General features: G+C 38.0%; 2 protein-coding genes across 2 annotated transcripts; one reads left to right on the top strand and one right to left on the bottom strand.

Annotated features, from left to right (window-relative positions):
- The first annotated feature begins 6685 nt into the window (after nt 1–6685).
- On the top strand, nt 6686–13651 carry LOC139707969 (neurotrypsin-like). Its single transcript, XM_071619960.1, has 4 exons — nt 6686–6692; nt 7552–7908; nt 12243–12433; nt 13586–13651. Exons 1-4 carry the CDS (start codon nt 6686–6688, stop codon nt 13649–13651), a joined length of 621 nt encoding a protein of 206 aa, XP_071476061.1.
- A 4749-nt stretch (nt 13652–18400) lies between these two features.
- On the bottom strand, nt 18401–25126 carry LOC139707985 (uncharacterized). Its single transcript, XM_071619977.1, has 6 exons — nt 24837–25126; nt 23238–23407; nt 22185–22272; nt 20296–20529; nt 19724–19815; nt 18401–19216 (listed from the first exon to the last, which is right to left on the bottom strand). Exons 1-6 carry the CDS (start codon nt 24940–24942, stop codon nt 19121–19123), a joined length of 786 nt encoding a protein of 261 aa, XP_071476078.1. The 5' UTR covers nt 24943–25126; the 3' UTR covers nt 18401–19120.
- Nucleotides 25127–25464: the final 338 nt, after the last annotated feature.

The raw sequence follows: 25464 nt of genomic DNA, 5'->3' as shown, positions 1-25464 counted from the left end.
TGTGTATCTTTTAACGTCAAACGATCACAAGGATGTATGTTATTGTGTTGCGGTAAGACAGACGAGAGAAGAAAGTGTCACGAGGATTATGGTGTAAGTAGCTTGAGAGCGGCGTAGCGAGCTGCCTGGAATGACTTGGTCGAGAGAGAACGGCGGTATCTGTTGTGGTCACTGAAATTGTCCTAGAGTTGAAAGAAAAATAATATATCATATACCAACGATTAACAATAACGCATCGACAAATTGATTGATAATCATGACTTCCAACTCCTTCATGTACGCATGACGTTGCTTGAAATCAACCACTATAACTCTATATACCTTAGTGATCACCTTCAGCGGAAAGTGCGGGAATTAGCTGTAATGTAATCTTAATCATCGTTTGCTCCATAGATTAATGTTAGTTAAGTGTACTTAAAATACATGTGCATGACACTGTTACAAATTAATTGAATCGTTATATAAAGATTCAGTCATTTTGAGTACTTGACTTCAAACAACATTATTTGTTTGTTTTGTTATCACGCTCACAAAATACTCCACACCCGATTCTAATAGGATGTTCCTGGATAAGAAAAATCTTACCAATGAAAAAAAAAACCCCGATGTGAACCTGGTATGTATTTTATTCCCCCAATGGTCGAATAACGGATTCAAAGGGTATATTAGATAAAAGTGACATATACATTTTTGCACAATGTTAGAGGAAATCATTTTTAAACATAAAAAGAATTCCAGTATTTCTGAACGGCAAGTTACATGACTAATCAATGAGGGTTTCAGTTGAAATATCACTGCAATGTATCCATAATGTGACCCCTCCCCCCCCCCCCCAAAAAAAAAGAAGAAGATTGTACAAGTATAGTATAGTATAGTCTTGTATCGTATAGTCTTGGTTGAGACCTAATTTCAGGTTTCTAACATTTTTAGGTGAGATAATGAGAAATCTCTTGTGAAATATGAAAGAGGGCTTACTTCGTTTCATCGGGTGATCGCGTTCGGGTCGGGTGGTCGCGATACACGACCTTTCGTAGATTATATGCCCTAATCTACGAAGGGTCGGGTGGAGCATTTGAGAATTAGACCCCTATTATTTACGAAGTATCGGGTACAGCTTACCCGAATCTTCGAGAAAAAGCCAGTGCGAATTTACGAACGATCGCGTGTTTTATCTCCGAATACGCGATTGTATTCCTACGTTTTTACTCTGAAAAAATTATCACGAGCGTTTGTATACAAGGCTAGCAGCACATAATGCTCGCCGTGCATAACTATGGCAAAGCGGTACGCTCGCGTGCGATAGAGTGATAATGCAGGTTTCAAATGACGGTCATTCATATTGTACAGTATTATGTGCGGCGAAAGTTTTAATCGTCTCGACTCGTGGATTACAACGATCTGGTCCTTCCTGTTCTATCTGAAAGTCTTGACAACATTGTTATCGGCATTATCGTGGTTTCTGTCTCCACTCATTTCTTCACTGCTGGTGACAGCTAGCTCATACCGCCTCCATGGACTTTATCGGGCTGAATCGTGATATCGGTCCCCTCTGGCACAGGTGCGAGTGTCTACCATGTGCAAAGTCTATGGAGGTTGATAGCAGTCACCGGCTGCACTATGACGAAATACAAATTATATACGTGTAACTGAATGGCGGTGAATGGAGTGGGGACCTATTTCAGGATAAACGTCCTTTATTGTACAAAACCACATAGTATCATTTATGGAGACATTCTTTCAGATCACTGCGAATACTTGTGTTGTTTGGCTGAAAAGATGGAATTCTTTTCTGATATGATCAGAATCTAGTTACCGGTGTCCCGATCGAGCCACAAAAAAAAAAAAAAAAAAAAAAAAAAAAAATCGGATGTTTGCCTTTTACTTTTGGAAATGGACAGCAGTAACAATCGGCTCCGTAAGATGCCAAAATAAATATCAGATGCTTGCTTTTATTTTGGAAATGAATAACGGTAATATTCCACTCCGTATGATACTAAAATAAAATTAATGTCGGATGTTTGCTTGTACTTTTAGAAATGAATAACGGTAAGATTCAGCTTCGTAGGGTGCTAAAATTAGTGTCAGATATTTGATTTTTCGCTTGAAAATGAATAAGGACAACATTCGGCTCCGGAAGACGCTGAAATGAATGTCGAATGTTTGCTTTGACGTTTTATTCGGAATAGCAGTAACATTCTTCTCCTTACAATGCTAAAATAAATGTCGGATATTGCTATTACATTTCGAAATAACAGTAACATTCAGCGGCGTTTGATGGTAAAATAAAAGTCTGATGTCTGCCTTGAAGTTCAAAAATGAAAAACAGTAACATTCGGTTTCGTGCGATGCTAAAATAATCGTCAGATGATTCAATTCACTTTCGGAAGTAGACAGCAATAACATTCGGCTCCGTGTACGATAATGAAACAAATGTTGGATGTTTGCTCTTAAATCTGGAAATTACGGTAATGTTCTGCTCCGGACGATGCTAAAATGAATAACAAAATGTTGCTTTTACATCTGGAAATAATCAATGATATCAATCGACTCAGACGCTAAAATAAAAAGTGGATAGGCCCTATTTGTTTTCACGTGCGGGAATGAATGAGGATAACATTCAGCTCCGTATGATGCTAAAATGAAATTTCAGTTATTTGCTTTTACATTTGAAATGATTAACTGTACAGCATTCGGCTGCCGTAAGGTGTTAAAATACTAGTAAGTGTTGGATGATTGCTTTTACAAGCAGAAGTGAATAACGGTAACTTTCGGATCTTTACAATGGCAAAACAAAATGTCGAATGTTTACCAATATCTGCAATGCTCCCACTTTATCATTTCAAATGTAAGTTTTGACCACTTAATATAGGCATCAACTTTTATAATAATCTATAAGCCCATTTGCTAATATGATTGAATTTTTTATTCATTTATTTCAGACATGCCATGGGTATCTGTATCACTTCAGTAATACTTAATATTTCTTTTTCTATAATATTATGTTTAGTAGGACCGATTAAGTTTTTCTTGATTTTTTTTTCGGTCCACCAGATTTTACTTTCGAGCCACCAAAAAATAAAAATTCAATTGATCGGGCCGCCAAAGATAAAAATTAGTGTGGAGTCCTGCATATGCTATAATTGCATGTTAGTATGAGTTAGTTTCATTCGTATTCTGTGATATATCTGTGGTGTATACCTGTGATGTATTTAATGTTTATTTTGCTGTGATATCCGATGTACAAAGAATTTCCAGAGTGGACAATAATCAGTCAATCAATCAATCAATCAATCAATCAAATTAACAAGAATGGAGTTAGCGCGCGTTTTGCAATAAAACTCTTAATTATTTCAACGCTTTAGATTTGCTGTTTTGATCGCAAGTTTAAATATTCATATTCTCCATCCTGTAATGCTATTGTTTTATTTAGAAATAGAATTATGTTTCTGAGGATATTTTATACTCTTTTATTTGTTATTGCCATTTTTGTGCTATTTTGTGGCCTGTTTAATGTCTTTTGCTTTGATTTATTCACTGGTTTCGCCGCCCCTGATTCACCCGATACTTCGTCACTTGAATGACTCTTTTTTACGTATAGTCGCGTTAAACGATCAGCCTTATGTCAAGGATCATTCTGTATTAAATTGTGATTATTTTACCCCTCCTTACCCGACCCTTCGTATATTAGGGCACCTAATCTACGAAATGTTGGGTAACGCGACCACCCGACGCGAACGCGAACACCCGAAGGAACGAAGTAAGCCATGAAAGAGCATGTAATTCCATGAGGAATTCGACATTTATTTGATGAAAATTGGCTTTGAAATGGCTGAAATATCCAAAACAGAGCGATTCTAATAAAGTGTGTGGGACCCACACTTTATTACGATCGCTTTGTTTTACTTTGTTTTTGGATGTTTCAGTCATTCCAAACCCGATTTTCATCAAATAAACTTTGAATTCCTCTTAAAATGGTTTGCTCTGTACTATTTCATAAGTGTTTTCTTGGTATCTTGCAAACCTTAAAGCCCAATTCTCATCTCCACCAATACTGTACTATCCCTACAGACAAAAACTTTATAAACTGTCTGATGCAGTTATAATTCGTGCGGGATACAGGATAGGGTCTTTGCTTTTTAAGTCAATCGTAAGCTTTATGTTGCATCACTCTTGTATCCCCTTCTAAAGACTTCGCGTACTTGGGCAAGTTCTAGAATACACCATTTTGTACTCTACCCTGTGCAAAAGAATCAGGACTGAATTACATGTTTATTGTCTCTATTCTACGTTCATGTTTTGATCTTTACCTACATAAATTGATGGTGCTTTACTGTTTGACCCTGTAACCACAATGTTTCATATCTTCGTGAGGCAAGTTAATGGCGAATTTATGGCCCCAATTTAAGCAAATATTTACGCCTCCTCACATATCATGTATATCTCACTAAAGATTTTTAATAAGGGGAGGAGGTGGGTATGACGGAAGTTTTCAGTGAGTGGGGGAGGATATAAAACCCCTTACAAACGTTATAAGGTCACTGGATTTAATGAAAAACATACACGATAGATAAAGGTGCTATGGTCATAATTAGTATAAAGTTGATGTATAATAGGCAATTACACTCGTTTTCCACGTTTCGCTCTATGTCCACATATAAATAGATTTAAAACGTAATTTGAAAGCAAAGAATACAAATTAACACGAACTGTCATTTCTGTGATATCACAAATCGTGGATAGCACTGTTGCTTACAACATGGCGAATAAAGGTTATTATATTGTATAGCTTCATCATAGCTTCATGGGAGAAATAAAAAGCGCGAGATGGTTTCCTTAATTGCAGATTGTCTTTCTATTCATTTCATCTTTTTTTTTTATCTAGCAGAAGCACCAGATTAACTGATGGATCTCTTGTCTGAATGAACAGCAAAAATGTCTTTTAATCATTTATTTAAGCAACAATAGGCAGGTAAGTATTGAATTGTGTGGTTTATATAGATAGATATTCCATATAGATATTCCGTATGAGACTGTAAAGCGCATGCCTGATAGTATTATGTGAATTCTACCTGTAGACTTGGGTGTAGGGCTATAGTCTTCATTTGTGTGGTTGTGATGGCATATATAGAAAATCTGCCTATTGATAGGGATACATGCGTGAAATCTGATTATTACTTTTATTACAGATGAGAATTGACCTAACGGTTTTCAACGACGCCGTTATAACCTGTGTAGATATTTATTTAACAGATGCATTATATATATATATATATATATATATATATATATATATATATATATATATATAATATAGATATATATTTCTTCCTCAGTCTTGATAAAGGGCAGGGCCCGAAGGCTCGAGTATTAAAATCAAATTGTGAGGATTGAAAAGCTACGCAATACCGCCTCTTCCTTACTCTCAACTACACACTACTAAGTTCCTTCCCACCCCTCTCAACCCAAAGGATCTGTCCTGTGTTATCTTCCATTGAAAAAAATAACGTTGGGTTTTATCGCACATTATTTATGGTACGTCATAAAATACTTCTACACGAGAGGTATAAGTACACTGTATGTGGTGACAAGCCCTCACTAAATTACATTCTTGCACCACATCGGTCGGAGAAGATCCTATGCCACAACTACGCACACTATCGGCTATGGATATCTAGTAGAGGCACAACGCGCTTCCAAAGTACTCGCTGGGTTTAGTCAGTGGCCATGAAAGTTAACATGGCGTCTCTACACTCACCTTCTAATCTGGCGCTGTTACTTATTGTCACAGCTTTGATGCCAAACTGTGCTGTTTGTCGTAAGTAGCATGTTCATATTGATTCTTTGTACCATCGAATTTGTCTTCAATGTTTAAATAACGACTCAAGTCTAGATTTGTAGGCTTACATCCAGGAGCAAAATATCTTTTAAGATGTGAAAAAAAGACCAACTTGTGAGACGTGTCTGATTTATTACCTGAGCTCAGAGGAAGGTCGAATGCCAGCACTTAACTGACAAAACTATTGTCGATCGGTCATATTTCTTTGATTGAACATATTTCTTGAACGGTGGGGCCTGCATTTAAAGTGATAATCACAGTCTAATATTTTGTATTCATGTCGATTTTTCTGATTCCAGATGAAATAGTATCAGAGAATTTATCGAATGCCATTCATGTGTACGTTTGTTATAAGTAGGCCTACATACTCTTTCCTAATTGAGAGTGGCACTTAATAGTCGCAGTCACTCTACGGTTACCATGTAGCAGCTTTCCAAATACTAAAAACTAGATATAGATTTTAAAAGTAGTCCCTTATGAAATGATTTTTAGAAATAAAGAATCTGTATCATCAAAAATCTCTTGATATACATTATATATATATATATATATATACATTATATAAAATTCATGTATCTATATTTATAATATAGTAACGCTGACAGTCAGCGTTTTGTTTGTTAACACTCCGGTTGAAATGATCTTATCCACTAAATTCCTCGTTGTTTGTGAAGATGGTAAATCATCATGGAAATGTCATGTCAATTAATGTTGTTATATTATTTCTCCAAACATTCGCATCATTGATAAGTACTTGAAATAATTTCCCCCAAAATGGTTTACTCATCGTCCTATAGCATAACCCTGAACCGAAATACTTCTGCATTCAGGGAAATGATGTGTATGAAGATGTCAGGTAGGCCTACATGAAGCCACGCACAAGTATTATTACAAAAATGTAGCATTATTTTAGATTTAACAACACCTTACTGATTTTTGTTGTTGTTTTCTGTTCATCAGCAATGGAAAGAGTCATTATCTTTGGTAGACGTTGACAGTTTTTATAGGAGGTGGTAGGCCTACACTGTTGCGACAAGGATTATCGCACCGACAAGGTGCTTTGAGGGTGGGCGACAATCCTTGCCGTCAGCCCTCGTCACAGATTGTCGCCAGACGACAATCTTTGACGGGGCGACAATCCTTGACGCCAACTCCGTCCAGGATTGTCGCCCCCGAGCCGGGGGCGACAATCCTTGTCGCAACACCTATACATTGAAGTATACAAATGTTGTTACAATCGTCTGGTCAGAAAGCAGCACAACCATGCGGGAAACAAATAGGTGTGTTTTAGATTCACTGAGAACAAAGACAAAAGTCGCTCCCTGAAATGAGGCTCCCCTGTCATAGTGTAATTGTTTGCAATCAATGAAATTAAGAGCAAATTGCCATTCTTATAATCCTACGTCCCTTTTCGTTATGGCACTTGTTGACACAATTCAAGTTTTTAAAGAAAATGCGTTCCTCCTCTAAGCAGAAAGAACTTAGACATATTTCAGGTTTTAATTCATATCAAATATTTCAGTTTTATAAGCGTAAAGAATAAACGAGCAAAATAACATGCATCTGTTATGGTTATGAAGTATAGTAATTTTATCATCAAATCAAATTTGGGACTTTTTTGTCATTATAGTACATGTATTCTATTCTTCGTCCATTCAGTGTATCATAAAACTATCTTTATTTTCTTAATTCAAATGTATATTTCGACTATTCAGAAGAAGATTATCCCTGGAACCATGACAACCCCACCACCTCCCCGCCAGATAGCATCCGCCTTGTAGGAGGGACTTGGTACAACGAGGGTCGTGTTGAGATCTATCACAATGGAGCCTGGGGCACGGTGTGCGATGACTATTGGGATGACGCTGATGCCCGGGTCGTCTGCAGACAGCTCGGATATTCCACAAGCTACGCCCGGGCTGTGAGTGGAGGGACGTACGGAGAAGGATCAGGATCCATTCTACTTGACAACGTTGGCTGTGACGGCTGGGAGTCGAGTCTAGCTAGCTGCTCTTCCAACGGATGGTACCACCATAACTGTGGGCACTGGGATGATGCTGGCGTTCGATGTGGTGAGACTAAAACCCCTTTTTCAAGTTTTTAACGGAGCCTTTCAAACTTATAATCACCGCGGCAACGTCCGGGTGACTTCAGGGTATTTTAATTTATTTATTTGATAATATTATCATTACTTTTACCCTTCCTGTTAAAAGGACGGTGAAGTTTTGGTTGAGACCAAGCATTTGGTTTCTAACCTTTTTTTTTTCTTTTTTTTTTTTGGTGAGATTGTGAGAAAGCTCTTCTGAAATATGAAAGAGCATGTAATATCAAGAGGGATTCAATGTTTATTTGATGAAAATTGGTTTTGAAATGTGACAGATTTGTAAACAAGAGCAATACTAATAACAGGTGGGACTAACCCTTTATTGCATGGGATCGATTTGTTTTATTTTTTGATTGGATATCTCAGACATTGCGAAACCGGTTTTCATTTAATAAATTTTGAATCCCTCTTAGAATTGTAAGCTCTGTATTATTCCAGAGGTAGTTTCTTGGTATCTCGAAAAAAGTTAAAATTTCAATCCTCATTTGCACCAATGCTACCCAATCCCTTTAAAACGGTCCCGCAGAAAGTTGCTCCGAAATTGTCGCGGTAACCTCTTCCAAATTCTACCGTAGCATTACCCTGACACCGTTACAGTGTCCTGGCAACCCTTCTATTATTCCTCAAAATTCCTTTGATATACGTACTCAACCCGCATGCGCAGTATCGAAGACAGAGACTGATTGACGCGCCACGCGTCGATTAGGCCTCGTAATAGAAGTATTCGGTATTCGCTATTCGGTATTCGGGCACCGAATACACCGCCACCCGCACCGTCAACTCACCATCCCATGCAGTGAGGATTTCTTCCTCCTACATCCCAGCAAATCTTATTAACAATTTCTAAACTGCATCAGAATGTCAGTCTACATGCTTATTTTTGCTAAAGGGCAAATCCAGACCAAAAGTGTCATTATTTCATAAACAAGAGACGGTATACGCTGCAAGAAAATCGAACAAGCTCGATTCCCACTTTGCTATACTTTTCGCAGATATTCGGTACTTTCGAATAGTGCCCTCTTACGTGAACCGGTGTGAGGAAATCCTATCGTTCGATTCAAGCTATTCGCGTGCCCTCGAAAAACGAGCCCGAATACCCGAATAATATACTTCTATGTGAACGCAGCCTAACGTGCATGGATTGTAACCACTGATTTCAATCATTATCTTGCGTGTACATGTATAGTTGACATTATATGATGATGACTGGCGGGGGAGGGAACATACCGAATGTTCCACCCGAAGGGTTTGAAATGCTATTGAGGAAGGTTATAAGTCCCGAGACGAAGTCGAGGGACTTATAGCCTCCCGAAATAGCATTTCAAACCCTGAGGGTGGAACGTTATCTTTGGTACAGCATTTTTCCCGACAACAAAAGTCATCCTCTGTTATATTGCATGGGTTTATAGTCAAATACCATCATCTGTTATGGGTTGATATTATAGTCAAAGTAATCTGACAAAACTTACCTTACATTTTGCGCAGAATTTTCCGTAGAAGCCATGTTCTCAACGTCTACACCAGCACAACGCACTCGATCGCTCTCGCAGAGCCAAATTCACTGTGCGCGGGTCCTTCAAATCACACTTTCGTACGCATTACAATAATCGTCATCTGCTTTTTCACATTGTATGGAATAGGCAATTTTATCCTATCGATTGCGTGAAAAACATAATCGTTCAATCGTTTGGTATCGTTTGTCATTATTGTAACGTGAAAATGTTTTCTCATGGGAGAACATTACAAAAATGTTCTGCCCAAGGGCGAACATAACCAATGTGCCTCCATCACGTGACTGTGTTTAGACAATCACTAACCGGTATTGAATATCCCATTTAATATCAGTGATTGTAATATTGTGCACAATCTAGAACAGCGGGCGGCGCTGGCAGGTAGGCGTGTTTGTAGAAACCTACCCGGGTAGGGTTTACGTTGCGTGTCTGTTAAAACGGTTCTCTTTGCTCTCTCTTGCGGTTGTATTGGAATTTTGGAGGAATTATATTCTTCGGACGTTGTCGTGTCGTCGCCGGTATAAGGTCTGTTACGACAGGACTTCAGAGTTTCAAAATTCTTAACGTACCAAAACTGTGCAGTAATACTTGAGGAGATGGCAAGGGAAACTTACATAAAACACACCAAAACTACTAGAGAAAACATCGTCTGTGCTGCTCATGCAAAAAAAAAGAAGAAGAAGATATTTTGATATCATACGGCAGCGAAATTGTTCACCTGGAGAAACGAAAGATAATTCTGGATTCTTTGTAAATTAGATTTAAGATTTAAACCAAAAAAAAAAAAGAAGAAAATGTTATCCTTTTGAATGTCTAGAGTCTGTTGTTTAGCACTTTTCCGTGTTGAATTTTCTCGAGATTCGGTATAAATACTTTCATTAGTTTGAAAAGGAGGACATACAAATTAACGCAAGAATTGTCAAAAGTGTAACATTATCTTGACTACCACAACTAGAAAAATAGCTACATTGCACAATTTAATCATTAACAAAGGGGGAAGGAAAAACACAGGACACCACAATCTTAGGAGAACTCGACTTGCATGAGGCCCAGAAGGCCCATAAGTAAACAGAAAGATTAATCACTTTTGCAAGACACTATACAACACATTTGTGTATAAAGATAAATATTGCATCATGGAGTCATCGGCCGAAGCGAGTACGATGTCTACAGAAGGTTACATGGTGGCACCCGAACCACCCACGAAGGCTCCACGAAGATACGAATCGTTATTAAGAAGTTTAAGAAGTTCATAATTATCATGAACATCACGAATGAAACAACACATCAACACGAAGATCATGCCGTCGCTGACCAAGTTGCTGCTGGAGCCTATAGAAATACCACTGGCGGTTATGCGATAACTCGAGATACCACAAAACACCACAAAGGCCACAAAACGCAGGGTAGCCTCGGGTAGCCTCCGGCCAAGATTGCTCTCCGGAGAAGATTGTGTCTGTTACGACGCAAGACGGTGGACAGCCTCCGGAGAGCCTCGGGAGAATAATTTGTTGTGTCGTTAAATATAAGAATATGATATGTTAAAACATTGAGGGGTGGGAAATGTATTTATAATATAAGTGACGAAAATATGACGCAATAAAGGAATCACGAATATTGACGAACGCCATGGTTAATGTTAAGTATTTCAGACTAATAAGTTTGAAAGTCACACAGGCTTATGTGCTGACGGTTTTGCAAATACATGTAATCTCTGCGGAGGTTGAAATTTTTATTGGAAAAGTTGTAAATAATTGCCCTCGCTAGAATTGCATTATATCCTCGTCTTCGACTTGGGCAATACAATTCTAGTTCATACAATAATGTCGTATCCTCTCAAGGCCAGTCCATATTATATTGATATTCCACTGCCAATGGTATTGAATGCTTCCAATAAGACAACGTCTCTTGTTTTGTTTTTACTTTTGGTTTTTTTTTCAGCAAAGTTTATTGTATAATAGGTGACATTGCAGCTTCTCATTCCAAATTGGGTTAGGTAGTAATACAATGTTAGTTTGTGAAACAAACGTTGTCGTTAAATTATTTTCTGGAGAACATAATTATATGAAACGATTGGTAGTATCGGTATTTGCCTATAATTCCTTTAGTATTGATTTGAAATAATCGTGTTTTTTTTTTATTGAAATAGCCACAGCGAGTTTGAGAGAGTATAACAAATGCCAGTAAAAATTGATGCAATAATAAGTGAATTGAAGCGAGTCGCACAAAAAGAAAAGACCATCGTGCACATTAGATCAAGCTGTTCTCAGGTTTCGAATGATATTCACGATATTGATGATTTCAAGACTATCAGAAGGGATACAAAAACGAATTCTTGCAAGAGGTATCCAAATACATGAAAGATATTGGTGATGCACATATACCTGAATCCATATTAGATTCTAAAGTCGAAAATGAAATATATAGACATTAACACTTTGCGATCGTTGGAGAATTGGCAATTTGCTGATTGTGATTGATTATGCAGTCTTGGTGTTCTCTTCCTCCGTTTTTCCTGTCAGGTGGAAGCAATACCCACAGCCTCCAGCAAGACCGCGTATTAGATTGTTTTCCGTCAACAATGTATAAACCACATGTTATAGAAACTGTGATCCATTCAATGCTGTTGTGCACGGCATTCTTTCTCGAATATAAACTGTCTTGACGCAAGTCTTTGTAATGATGTTTCAGCATGTGAAACATCACTGGTGCATTTGACTTAAAGTTTATGGTATTTCATTTCATAATAAATACCATTTTATCAGCATGGACTTTCTCTGTCTCTAATCAGATTGGTATGACCCGGCCACCACCTCCCCGCCCATCAGCATCCGCCTTGTCGGAGGGAGCTCGTACCACGAGGGTCGTGTTGAGATCAATTACAATGGAGACTGGGGCACGGTGTGTGATAATAACTGGGATGACGATGATGCCCGGGTCGTCTGCAGACAGCTCGGATATTCCACAAGCTACGCACGGGCTGTGAGTGGAGGGGCGTACGGACAAGGATCAGGATCCATTCTACTTGACAACGTTAGATGTTACGGCTGGGAGTCGAGTCTAGCTAGGTGTCCCTCCGACGGATGGTACAACCCTGACTGTGGGCACCAGGATGATGCTGGCGTTCAATGTGCGATTTATTCGAGCTCATCTCTATTGATAAAACCCCTCTCTCTTGATCGTAGTACAGCCCCCCCCCCATGTTCATGTGACTTTACTAATTAGAGCTAATCAAACATAAAGAAATTTGACGGATCAGACATATTGGTCCAAAATATTCAAATGATACGAAGTGAAGTCGTCATATCGCAATCTTATAATCTTGATTAATTACCATACTTTTGGTTGATAATCAGAAAATACGACCCTTTCCCTCTGATCATTGAAAAGTATCAACATGGCAGTGATGTTGCAAACGATTCAGTTTTTTCTGTGTCATTTCACTTTAATGGAAAAAATGGTGTAAAATCGTGTACCCGTAATAAAAGCTGAAACTCCAGCTGGTTCACTGGCAATCAGTGAGATGAACTCCCCAAAACCCTCGTGAACAGTACAGACAAAAGTCAACCAAACTAATAATAGAAAGACTGTCTAGACGGCAGGCTATGAAACAAGCTGGGCATCTCACCCAATCCAGCTGTCTGTAATGTTATACTAGTTACAGGAATGACCAAGAGGTATAATAATACACAGTAGATCAGATCCGGATGGAGGAGAAAATAACTTCGCAAAACTGGTTTAAGTTCCTACGCTTATGGGCGACTTGCTCATATGCGATTCATTTAAGCTCAAGCGAGGGCTTCTGTCTTGTTGCATATCATATAAATGTTCCTTGTTTAAAGATGAAAGGCAGAGAAAGATAAATGGCTACACTGTCTCGGTCACCTTGTTATGAATATGAGAAAAAGGTAGATTGGCGAGTTTTTATCATCGCACTGAAAGGCACTTTCATGCCTTCCAGTCAGAAGCAAAAAGCTTTTGTGAAGTTTAATGGTCGGAGTTATTTTCCTCTAAGACGCTAAAGCGAGTCTCGAGAATCGCGAAACTGATTTTTGAGATTCATTTCTTACTTTCTATACTCTCCTCGCTCTTAACTTACAACTTTTACCCCTTTTCATCATTTCGTCCACACAGGTGATGTCGAGGTTCCTACCGGCCCACCCTGGTCCATTACCTACGATGCGCCGATTCGTTTGGTAGGCGGATCTACGTATCACGAAGGTCGGGTGGAGATATTTCACGAGGAAAAATGGGGTACTGTGTGTGATAGTGGTTGGGACTCGCGGGATGCAGAGGTGGCGTGTCGACAGCTCGGTTACCAGTCGTACGGTGCTCAGGCCTACAGCGTCCCCCGAGTCAATGGCAGCAGACCGTTTCATCTTGCGTACGTCAACTGCGATGGTTGGGAACGCTCTTTAAGTTCGTGTCCCGCGAATCCTTCACCTGACATCTGCACTAAGATGAACAGTGCAGATGCAGCGATTCGTTGTGGTATGAGAAATATCGCCCATATCTCCATGATAGTACATAATATTATTAGGTGATCCGAGTATCCTCTCGGATCACCTATTGTATCTGTACTGAATCTTTCTTCTTTATTTCTTTCTCCTCAAATGTTGTGCAGCGGTTAACTCAAAAAGTCATTCACCTATCACTTTTAAACTTACACCATATATGTATCACGTCATAAGGACGACAGATCTAATGTATCATTGTGATCAGACAACCATGACGTCACTATGACGTCGTTATCTGAAATCACGTTCACATTCGTATCTCATTAATGGAATGGAATTTCTCAATGAAATTTACATATCATATAGTTCAAGTCAAGTTCTATCGATATATCTCATAAAATTTGATCACAACCCTGTTAAACGAGCGCGTACGCGCGCGTTGAAATTTTAGCATGCTCCAATCGAGCTCAAAATTGTTTTGCATACGTTTCAGGTCATTTGGAGTATTTCAGAAAAAAATCGACGGACGCGTACGCGCGCAAAGCTCATATGCGACAAAAATATCCCGTTTTTTCACACGGATCGAATGTCTGAAATGTCAAGGAATATTTCTACCAAGTTTCAAGTCAATCCGACTCAATATGACATCATACGGGCTCGTTAAAGTTGAAATTCCGCGCGCGCGTTAATGGTGATATACAGTGCAACTATGCCCAAAAACCGCCATTTTTAAATCCGATTTTACTCGTCAGGATGGACGGTGACCCTCCCCCCCCCCATTTTCTTTACATATTTTGAAAGCTGATGAATTGTACATGTCTTTTAATGGGATGGCAATGCTGGCAAAATGATTAAAAGATATCAAATTTCTTAATAAAGTAAAAAAAGTAAATTTTCAAAATGACGTCATCAAATTTCAAGTTTATTCAAGCTTATCTCATTAATCCTTCGTCAATTTTCACCCAAATTTCAGTATGTTGTAGCTTATTTAATGTTCTTTCAAACATAAATTTACAAAAATTTAATTGGATGACAGCATCACCTCGTAAAAATGGATTGAATGTAATCTTGTCAAATTTGACCAGTTTACGTGTTATCTCTATGGGAGTGCAGTTTTTCTGGAAATGAAATTTGACACGACTATCTTTCTCGAGTACTAGCTCACTTACCCTTCGGTGAATTTCTCCCAGATTTTAATATGTTGTAGCTGAGACTTTACGCTATCGTAATTGTGCCCTTTATTTCTTCATACGATGTCGGGATCACGTCAAAAATTTTGGTTGAAATTCAAGCTTATTTTCGATGTATTGAGATATTTCTTTCTTTCTGCAACTTTCTTTGCAATAACTCAAGAAAAACAGGCCCTATCACCCCCATCTTTGGCACACGTTTAGTTCATGTCACGTAAATTATTTCATAAAATAACAACTACTTGATCGGACACCATCTTGGGTATGTAAATTAGGGTCAAAGGTCATAAATGTTTCATCCTGTATCTTGGTGAATACCTGTCCTATCTTTCCCATATTTTGCACACGCAAAGACCATATTACAAGGATCATTTCACAAAATAACCACTTTTTGCTCAGATGCCATCTTGTCTGTGCAAAGTGGGGGCAAAGGTCATATGTACATCTTTCTGTATCTTCGCTATGACGTGTTATCTCTATGGGAGAGAATTTTTCTAGATGTGAAAATTGACGTGATTGTCTTTATCGAGCCCTAGCTCACTTAACCTTCGGTAAATTTCTTTCAGATTTTAATATGTTGTAGCTGAGACTTTGGGCTATCGTCATGTGCCCTCCACTTTTTCATATGACGTCGGCATCACGTCAAAAAACTTGGTGGAAATGAAAGCTTATCTTAGATGTATTTTCATATTTCTTTCTTTCTGCAACTTTCTTTGCAATAACTCAAAAAAAAAAAACAGGCCCTATCACCCCCATCTTTGGCACATGTTTAGTTCATGTCACGTACATTATTTCATAAAATAACAAGTATTTGATCTGACAACATCTTGGGTATGCAAATTAGGGTCAAAGGTCATACATTTTTTATCTAGTATCTTGGTGAATACCTGTCCTATCTTTCCCATATTTTGCACACGTATAGACGATGTCGCAAGAATCATTTCACAAAATAACCACTTTTTCCTCAGATGCCATCTTGGGAGTGTAAAGGTGGGTCAAAGGTCATGTGTATTTGTTGCTGTATCTTCGTTATCTAGTGTATACAGAATTTGGTACCAAAGATGGCAGATATGACTTCCTTTTCTAAATGAGAATCCAAACATCACACGGCCAATGTCTCTAAATACAGATGAAACCTGTATGGTCATCAGGATTCGAATCATTGATTAAAAAAAAAATCGGATCACCTTAATTTGTCAGTAATGACAAATTACAATCTCTAGTTTCATATGTCCTTTGAAATGTTTATATTGTTTTTATCTATTTAAGCTCATACATGTTCATATCACCATCTATAAGGGTTATGGTATGTATTGCTAACTGGTTTACATTGCAACAGCTGGTAAAAAAGGGGGTGGATCCAGGAATTCCGTAAAGGGGGGGGGGGGGGGCGCCTTTACAAAATCAGAGAGGGCATGCGTAACCTCCGTTTTTCTCTTTATTTCTTTTGTTTTAACAAAGAATAAGGGGGGGGGGGGGGGTCCGGTGCGCTCCCCTGGATCCACCGCTGTAAAAGTTCCTGCGTGATTAAAACGGCCTACAAAATGGTGAGACTTTCAGCTATTTGTTGCTACCCGCTGAGCAATTACTGCATAGTTTCTAAAACTTGCAACAAGCTTTCTCAGCTGATGTTAGAGCTACCTGGAACGAATTAAACCAGTTCTTTAACTCGCAAGGACTCTCAGCAAAGTCCCAACCCCCGCCCATGCACACCTCACCATGCAGAATACATTCAAACAACAAAAGATTTTGTTTTCATTTTCCAAGGAGAAATTAAAGAAATTCACATTTGTTTTTGTGTCTTTGAAATATAGGAACGCTAGACAATAGTTGATATGGATGCAAAATTATCTAAAGAAAATGCCTTTTTATAAAGATGATCAATTTGGCATTTTCTTGTTGGACCAAAATTAGTGTTTTGCCAATTGGTAGAGAGAAACCGTATACACATGAAATTGTTAATAATATTTTGCACTTCAAGAGACTTTAAACGTAACCCACCCAGCTGTATGAGGCATATTGCTCTTTCTGATTATCATTATTACAATATTGCGGCATGCATTTTCGGTTGTACTCATTGCCATCTTTTCTCCAAAGGGAAAAAAAAACCGTTTGCACTGCAGTACTTGTAATTATCAGTTCCGAATCCACTAAAGAATAGACGAGGTTTTAACAGAAATCAAATAAATCTGTTTATTTTCGTACAGTCGTGATTCCTGAGAACAGTGCGACTGTAGTGTCCCTAGCCATTGTCTGTGGACTATCCATCGCCCTTGCACTGGTCTTTGTGATTACAACCTCGGTCCTCTGCCAAATGGTGAGATGCTGCCGGTCACTACCCACCATAAGGTGCGGGGAGATGAAAACAAGTTTGACAAGCGCCCCCTTCGACGAACGCATCAAATACATCGATTTAAAGAATGATACCACACTACATGTTTGAATAAATCATCTATGAAAAAAAGTTAACCAGCTAAATTCAATTTCTTTAACCAAACACGGTTTCTTTCTCTGTATTCTTGTCAACAAGTGCCATAATACACACACGTATCACCATGGAAACTTGACTGGTTTTTGTAGCATTACGTAACTTTTCGATTCAAAACTAAAGTACTGTATCGCGTCTTTCCTATTCTCCATGGAATGACATTACCTACTTTGTAAGGTTAAAAGTAATGTGTCAAAGAAAGTGACTGCGTTGGCCGTAATCAATGTCATTTGTGTTTACTCAAAGAATGCCGAAATTAAGGTGGCAAAATAGAAGGCTACGTCTTAAGAAGATGTGAACTGATTGAGGTTTAATGTACGTGGATTGAGAAGAAGCTGTATACGAAGTCTTATTTTACTCAAAGTTTTGTTTAGATAAAAAATATTGTTATGCATTAAACAATACAATTAAATAAAAAAGTTCTTGCATAGAGCAAAAGGACATTAAAAAATGCAGCTACGCATAGAAACGGTATATCTACAGATAACCCATATTGCTGGCATTTTGTGTAAAGCAATTGCTTGATGAAACTGATTAAAAACTAATGAAAAACAAAACAAAACAAAAACAAACTTGCCTTCTCTCTTTTCCAGCATCGACACCTTCTTACTTTCAACACTTTCTTACTTCTTTATTACTGACTCGTGAGCTGAATCTTCCATATAAGGTTAGTCACAAAGTTGTGAATACAAAATATGTGGGTTCATTTGTAATTGAACTGACAAGTTATTCTTTGTTGATCAGAAATCAAGAGACATGTGACATGTGTCATTCTTTTTTTTTTCAGACAGAGAGAAATAAAAATGCTGTGAAACTTTGTGAGCGATGAAACAGTATTTCAATGTATTTCGACCGTATATCATAACTGTCTTGCTTTAAATAACGTGTAAGTAACAATACAAAATGTTTGTGATACTCTTGTCAGGTAAATCCAAATTTCTTGTTGGATGATCGTCATGTCAACGTAAATTGCTACATATTTTGAAAACCTCGATTTTAATATCTATAGACCTTTTTCATGAACTGTGAAAGTGTAATTCAAGATAAGCATCAAACCTTAATTGGTTGGAGTCCTAACCACGAAGGAAGGAGTAACAAACAAAGCGGACTTTCTGGTTTTCATTTTCGTTTTTGTTTTTGTTTTTGTTAACTCAGCAGAACATTCTATACTCAGTGCTGATATTACAATATGTTTATTCAATTTGATCACAGTGCTCGTACCGTTAAAGAAATATTAATGAATTGTTCGGGTGTACCAGGCCTATATTCAAGAGACAAATATGAATAAACCTTTACCGCTTAAGTGCATGCAAATACCTTCATACTGCAGATTTCTGTCAACGATTTTCTTCTGTTCTTATTTGGTTATTCGTGGACGAGATATCAGTGTAGGGGGTTTTAAATAATGATAAATGACAAAGTAACACTATGACAGATGGTAAAATGGTTGCGTGTGTATCTTTTAACTTTAAATGGTCAAAAGGATGTTATTGTGTTGCGGTAAGACAGACGAGAGAAGAAAGTGTCACGAGGATTATGGTGTAAGTAGCTTGAGAGCGGCGTAGCGAGCTGCCTGGAATGACTTGGTCGAGAGAGAACGGCGGTATCTGTTGTGGCCATTGAAATTGCCCTAGAGTTGAAAGAAAAATAATATATCATGTATCAACAATTAACAACTTCTATAATAATAATAATAAACAAACGCACACAGGCAGCACACAGGCGCATCGACAGATTGATTGATAATCATGATTTCAAACCCGTTCATGTGCGCACGACTCTGCATACCTGTGTTATCACTTTTAGTGGAAATTGAGGGAAGTACTTGGAATATAATCTTTATCATCATTTGCTTCATATGATAATGGCTGCTCTATTCGAAATCATGTAAATTTTTATTGTAGATCATAATGACTCACAAAAAAGCCCTGTCCATTGCAAGTCCCAGAAAACCCTTATTCTATCGTATGTGTGCGTGTGTGTGTGTGTGTGTTTGTAGCGAGCTGAAGTTCCAATGAATCGCACAAGTCACTCTATCAAATGGATATCCACGTACCTTTCAGGTGATACACTAAATCTGACATCATTTAGTATTTCTCGATTAAAATGAAATTGCATGAATGAATATACAACTTACCTCATCGAACTCTTCAGGGCAGTCCTGGGGAATGTTGAATCTTTTCTCATCAACCCCTATCTCATAGTCCACGTATTCAGAACTGAATGAAACTGTATGATAAAAACAGAGCTATAGACATTGAGATCACGTATGATTGAGAGTCAAAATCATTAAAATGATTGTAAAGTATCTTCGGATATCTTTACTGCTTGATATAAAAAATATTATTACCATCATCATAATCATGATTATTATAATAATAACAATCATTCTCTTTTTATCATTATCATTGTTATTCTTATTGTTTCTATTATTATCACCTGCATCATCGCTGAGCACTACACGCGTTCCGCCGTGCTATCATGTCACGGGGATTTTTCCCAGCATGTAGATTGTTTGGGAGATGGGCAACAATAACTGTAGTCCAAGCAGTTTATGACAAAGCCTGTAATGTTATTGCAACGCGTCGTACTATAGTGAGATAGGGAAGAATGTTGATAGTAATAATGATGAAAACATGTGCTCATCTAAAGAAAAAAACATCCAAAGAATTCGAAGTGATGAGATACATGCAGGGAAAAAAGACTCACTGAGCTCTGATGATTCTGAAAGTTGGAGAGATCCCAACATCTCTTCTTTGAGTAAGAGGTAAGTCTCAGGATCGTCGGGGTTTTTGGCATACGACAGCCATAGCTGACCAGTCATTCCTTCGTTTTCTCCGTCGGTCACATCAAGGTTCATTCTAAAAGTCTCCTCTTTGATCGCATTCGGAGAACCTTTGAATCCACCCAGATTATAGGACGTACTTTCAGGGATCATCACACCTTTAAAGTACAACACGAATGAGATATGAATACCTGTTTGTTTGATTGGCATCCTTGTGTTGTATGGGTGCTATACTAAGGAGGTACTGGGCGAGCTCGCCTAGTACCTCCTTGGCTAGAAATAAAACGATTAATACAGGTATTCTTACAAAACTCACTTAAAATTAAGAGGATAATCCCTAGATTAATACTTTTAAATACTTTTCTCACGCTGGATTGAAGGTGTCTCGCAAGAATATCTCCATTCAAAAAAGCTAATGAAGCCGGTATGTTGTTCAAAAGGGATTTTGCGATGTAAATCACGGGGAATCGAATTCGCTGACTTCTCTTCAATGTTGGAAAAGTTGAAGTGATGAGTATTCCTTCGGCAAGACATAATCGCATCGATGATAGATAGGGCAATGACATTCCTTACTGGTTTATAGAAGTACCTTCTGGCATTTGTTCAGATGTAAAAATTGTATCAAAACACTGTTGAAATTAGATCGCATTCTAGAAACGAAATTTTTTTATCAAGGAATACTGTTTAAAAATTACATAAGTTTTGTTATAGTTAGGCTAGTTTTTTCTTCACTTTTCTACGGAATGATATACATTCATGTTTCTTTTTTATGAAAAAAGGAAGTCTAAATATTCATCTAACTCAGTCGAGTCATGATGCTAGAGATGTCTGTATCATCACAAATTTACCGGGCATTTCGAAAGACAAGTTATCTTCTTTGGAAGCTTAAAGGCCGTTTTTGCCTGTGTAAAGATCTCCCATGACCGGGAAGAAATCTCTGAGAAGAGATGTTCACTTTGAAGTCAAAGGAAGATGTCGAAATGTTGAGCATGTATAGATTCAATTCAATTCAATTGTTGTTTGTGTTTGCCATCAACAGAAGGAAATACATTATACAAGGTAATACCTTCATCAATTCAACTTTAAACAAGCTGAAAGGACAAAGTATTCATCGAATGAAATACAAAAACACAATTTATGTACGAGTGATATTACAGCGACAAAAGAACAATGCACACTTTGCCATTGTACCAACAACAACAAAAAGTAAATCATTGTTTATGATGATGAAAAAGAGTGTTCCATAGTACAGCAACGATGTAGGACGCGAATGACTGGAACATGAAAAACAAACGACAGCACAAATATACCAGCAAAGCGTGTTTATGCTAACTTGATCTATATAGGCCTACCATTGGATCATTCTTTTTATCTTTGATATTGATGCTGATTATACAACTCATACTATAAACAGTACTTGTTTTAAAATACATATGAAATAAAAAACTCAACAATGCTCACAATAGGTCCTAACATAAGAATGTAACGGTACAAACACTAATTGGCCGAAATGAACAGCATGTATGAATGATCAGCATGTATAACCCTTCCACTACTTAACACAGACTTCAAGAGGTGATATACCAAAGCAGTCTAGGAAAACACACATACAGACACACACACAGTGCCTATCTAGTTCTTCCCTGTATACTCAGTGTTCTGCTTAGATTTTACATTTCATCATAGCCTGATTGCACTTTCTGCAGAGTCGACGCGTTCTTCCACTAGGTGCAATCGAAATAAATCTTACTAATATTATGTAATGTAAGAGAGAAAAGGGGAGGGGTGGAGGAGAGGTAGCGAGATGTCCTACCATTGAGGCATGGAGTGAAGCTGCTTTGAAGTTGTTCCGGCAGACGGTACTTTCTGCATTCTCCGTTCTGGATCACATAATTCGCTCCCTGATGTGGAAGAAAAAAAGAAGAATGTTCTCATTCAGTTTCAGTTTGTTTCATTTTTCCACTTGTCAAAAGAAACGATCACGATGAAATGAAAGAAATTTCACATGAAACTATATACAAAAGTACTCATAAGTAATACATAATTACGTAAATATAAGTGTACGTACTGTCATGTTCATTGCTGAATTCGATGATACAATTAAACTTCAGTGAAGATTTTTAGTAGGATTACATTCGATTGGTGATGATTTTGCTTGCTTACACATCGCGCAAACTATATATCCGATAAAACATTATGCAATAAGAAACAGAGAGAGAGAAGGAGGGAGAGAGAGAGAGAGAGAGAGAGATGAAGCACATTAATCTGCTTTTCCACAATCAAGCAACGTACTTTAAAGTATCGCATTATCAGTGACATCAAATGACGATTTGAAAAAGAGTGTATCGAATGTGACAGGTGGTATCTTAAACCAGTCGAGGTGACTGCAAAATGATTGACACACACACTAATAGCACAGACATGAAGAACACACGTTCCTTCACTCCAGAGAATCTTAAAGGTTCTTTTCACCCTGGGGGACAGTGATTTAAAAGAATTTCAAGATATCACATTATTTTGATGCATATGTGTAGGTTTGTTGCGTCACAAAACATCCTACCATTCTACCATATGACAGTTTGGGGTTTTTTGTTGTTGTTTTTTTTTTGCAACAAAGCCTATTTACGAGATACACCTGTATCATTATTTTTCTCTTTAAACCATAACTGCAGACGGTTAAGTCTGGAAACATTTTGATTATAACTACGTTCACATTTTGTGTATTTAACAATACAATTCATCGATTATACGGATTGAAATTTTTGCAGTGTTTGTTCTATCCCTATGAAACTCACATTTTAGAACTATTTTTAAGCAAAAAATGGCAGATTATGCCTTTAAAACTACGGAGTACTATTGGTCTCACATTTGGCACATCTACAATGAGCTCGTATCCGATAGTCAAAGTCTTTCCCGTGGAGTCGAGTACAGAAAGGGTATAGTTGGTGTAGTATCGCTCGTTGACGTAATCAAGAGCTGAGAGCGCACGATGTCTTCCTCTCACGACCACGCTTCCTGAGTTGGACTGGATGCCGACTATGATGAGAGTGGTAAGGATAGTACCATGGACAAAACAATCGAGTGACGAAATAATAGTTACACTCAGACGGTGATCCTTAACCTCGAGAATATCTTCAAGGATTAAGCTCGTAGTTAAGCACACAGTGTAGACACACTCGCTGATAGCTGTTAAAATTGAAGTTAACTCAAAGATATCCACGAGATATATGCCATGTATAATTGCTCAGGGTAATGCTCTCGATATTAACGGGGGTTGGGGGTTGGAGGTCTCCACTCGTAGTTATAGGATCGTTTGGACATAACTACGGGGGGGGGGGGGAGGGAGGGGTAGTGAGCCTATCCTTGAGGTTAGCTGCCTTCGAGGATAAGCTTCATCATGTGAACACGCGTCGTATATAGTTCGGAGGCCAGAGCTTATCCTGGACGATAGCTATATCCTCGAGGATAGGATAGCCGTCTGAACGTCTTTCTTATGTACGTGTTTCGCGAGTTACATAGAGTTACGCAATGGACATCTAAACAGAAGTATAATCAGTCGAAGACTTTTAGCGACACTGACACATCTCAACTAATACATTGATCACATTTTGTTTTTCAGAAACAACGAAAAATCTAAAAGAGCAGTAATGATATTTGAAGGAATTATGTCTATGTCTGTGTGAAACTTCCACGATATGTAAAGACATAGAACAAGGCTGGTTCTTTTTCACTATTTACAGCAGATATAATTGTCACTTGCATACGTCGTATTTTCTGAAATCCGAATGATTCCCTGATACAGTTTTGGGACTTGAACGTTGATGTTCCTGTCTGTATATGTCTGTCATATGTGTTTTAAATATTCATTGCACTATGTATAAAGGCAAGAAATCACCTGAAGTGCTCTGGCTGAAGAAAAAAAGAAGAAAAGAACGACACTTTGATTAAAGCATCAAAGAAAAATTTTATACATAAAGCTTCTAATAAATGAATTCTGTAATATTTGACTTCATCGTACCACCTCTCCCCTTGTGCATACCTCCAGCATGTCTTAAATTTACGTGTGGCTTTCCACCATTAAAAAGAAGCATGGAACTCACATATAGCTAAACTAAAATCTACAATTCCTTCCAGTAGTTTTGGCCCATGCATGTGTACTGCCACAACGCCCACAATACAGCAAGCCGCCACTGATTTATTTTTAATTCAAATACAGAAATGCTTTGGAGCCATACGGAACATTCCCCGCCATTTTCGATTTTCAACATCATGCAGTAAATAACATTATGTTTATTCATTTCTTCCTCAATTCAATTTCTTTGTACTTGTATAATATTTCAACGTATGGAGAATATGTATGTATCATTTGTTCTTTTCTCTTCCTATACGTTTGTACAATGTCATTGTTTGTAAAATATGAAATAAACGAAATGAAATGTAATGAAATGAAGATGTTAGTGCTTACCCTGAGTTACCGTATATTGCTTCATGGAACAATAAGGTGTCGTCTCAATCACGTACGCTTGTGAGAACGAGGCCAGACAAATGAGAAAGAAACACGTGATAACCATGGTTTCTAGTGAGAAAAGAAACTGGATGATAAGACAGAAATCTAGACTCGTGTTCTTCGAGTATTCACACTCCTTTAGCCAGCCACACCCTTAGATCGTCTCGTCAAGCAGGTGAACTACAAAATGGGATTGAGTGAGAGAACGCGGACACACAAAACCAGAAATGCCTATTCCTTACGACTTTGACATCCAATCACTATCAAACGGTGAGCAACGATAGCTGCTTATAAAAATAGTGTGATGTGGCGTGGCGTGGAATGGAGTTGTCATGTATGCAAATGATCATTATCATGTACATGTTTTTAAGGTTCAACAGTCTAGTGTATCTCTTGCTTGATTGGACGTGCCACTATTGTAGGTCGGTCGTAGGGAAACTGTGGGCGTGGTCGTATGACGTGAGGTTGTCTATTTGCTATATAGGCCTACTGTACTTCAGTATGGTATCAAGGGTGTTGCTGGGTGCAAGCTAGTCTCCCTGGGGTGGCAAACCTTTTTGTGCAAATACCCTCTCTCTCCCTTTCT

The sequence above is a fragment of the Diadema antillarum genome, unplaced genomic scaffold (genome assembly GCF_040938485.1).
Source record: "Diadema antillarum isolate AM-2024a unplaced genomic scaffold, OU_Dant_1.0 seq00001292_RagTag, whole genome shotgun sequence".
Classification (NCBI taxonomy): domain Eukaryota; kingdom Metazoa; phylum Echinodermata; class Echinoidea; order Diadematoida; family Diadematidae; genus Diadema; species Diadema antillarum.
Note: the sequence above shows the minus strand (reverse complement) of the source record. Positions and strands in the feature narration are given on the sequence as shown.

Bases quoted from the DNA above. Each gene is read 5' to 3' on its own strand.
- LOC139707969 (XM_071619960.1), top strand. The intron at 7,909-12,242 runs GTGAGACTAAAA...GTCTCTAATCAG, and splicing joins TGATGCTGGCGTTCGATGTG to ATTGGTATGACCCGGCCACC. The intron at 12,434-13,585 runs GTGAGTGGAGGG...TCGTCCACACAG, and splicing joins CCACAAGCTACGCACGGGCT to GTGATGTCGAGGTTCCTACC.
- LOC139707985 (XM_071619977.1), bottom strand. From the start codon at position 24,942: ATGGTTATCACGTGTTTCTTTCTCATTTGTCTGGCCTCGTTCTCACAA. The intron at 23,408-24,836 runs GTAAGCACTAAC...CTCTCATCATAG, and splicing joins GCAATATACGGTAACTCAGG to TCGGCATCCAGTCCAACTCA. The intron at 19,217-19,723 runs GTAAGTTGTATA...TTTCAACTCTAG, and splicing joins GCCCTGAAGAGTTCGATGAG to GGCAATTTCAATGGCCACAA.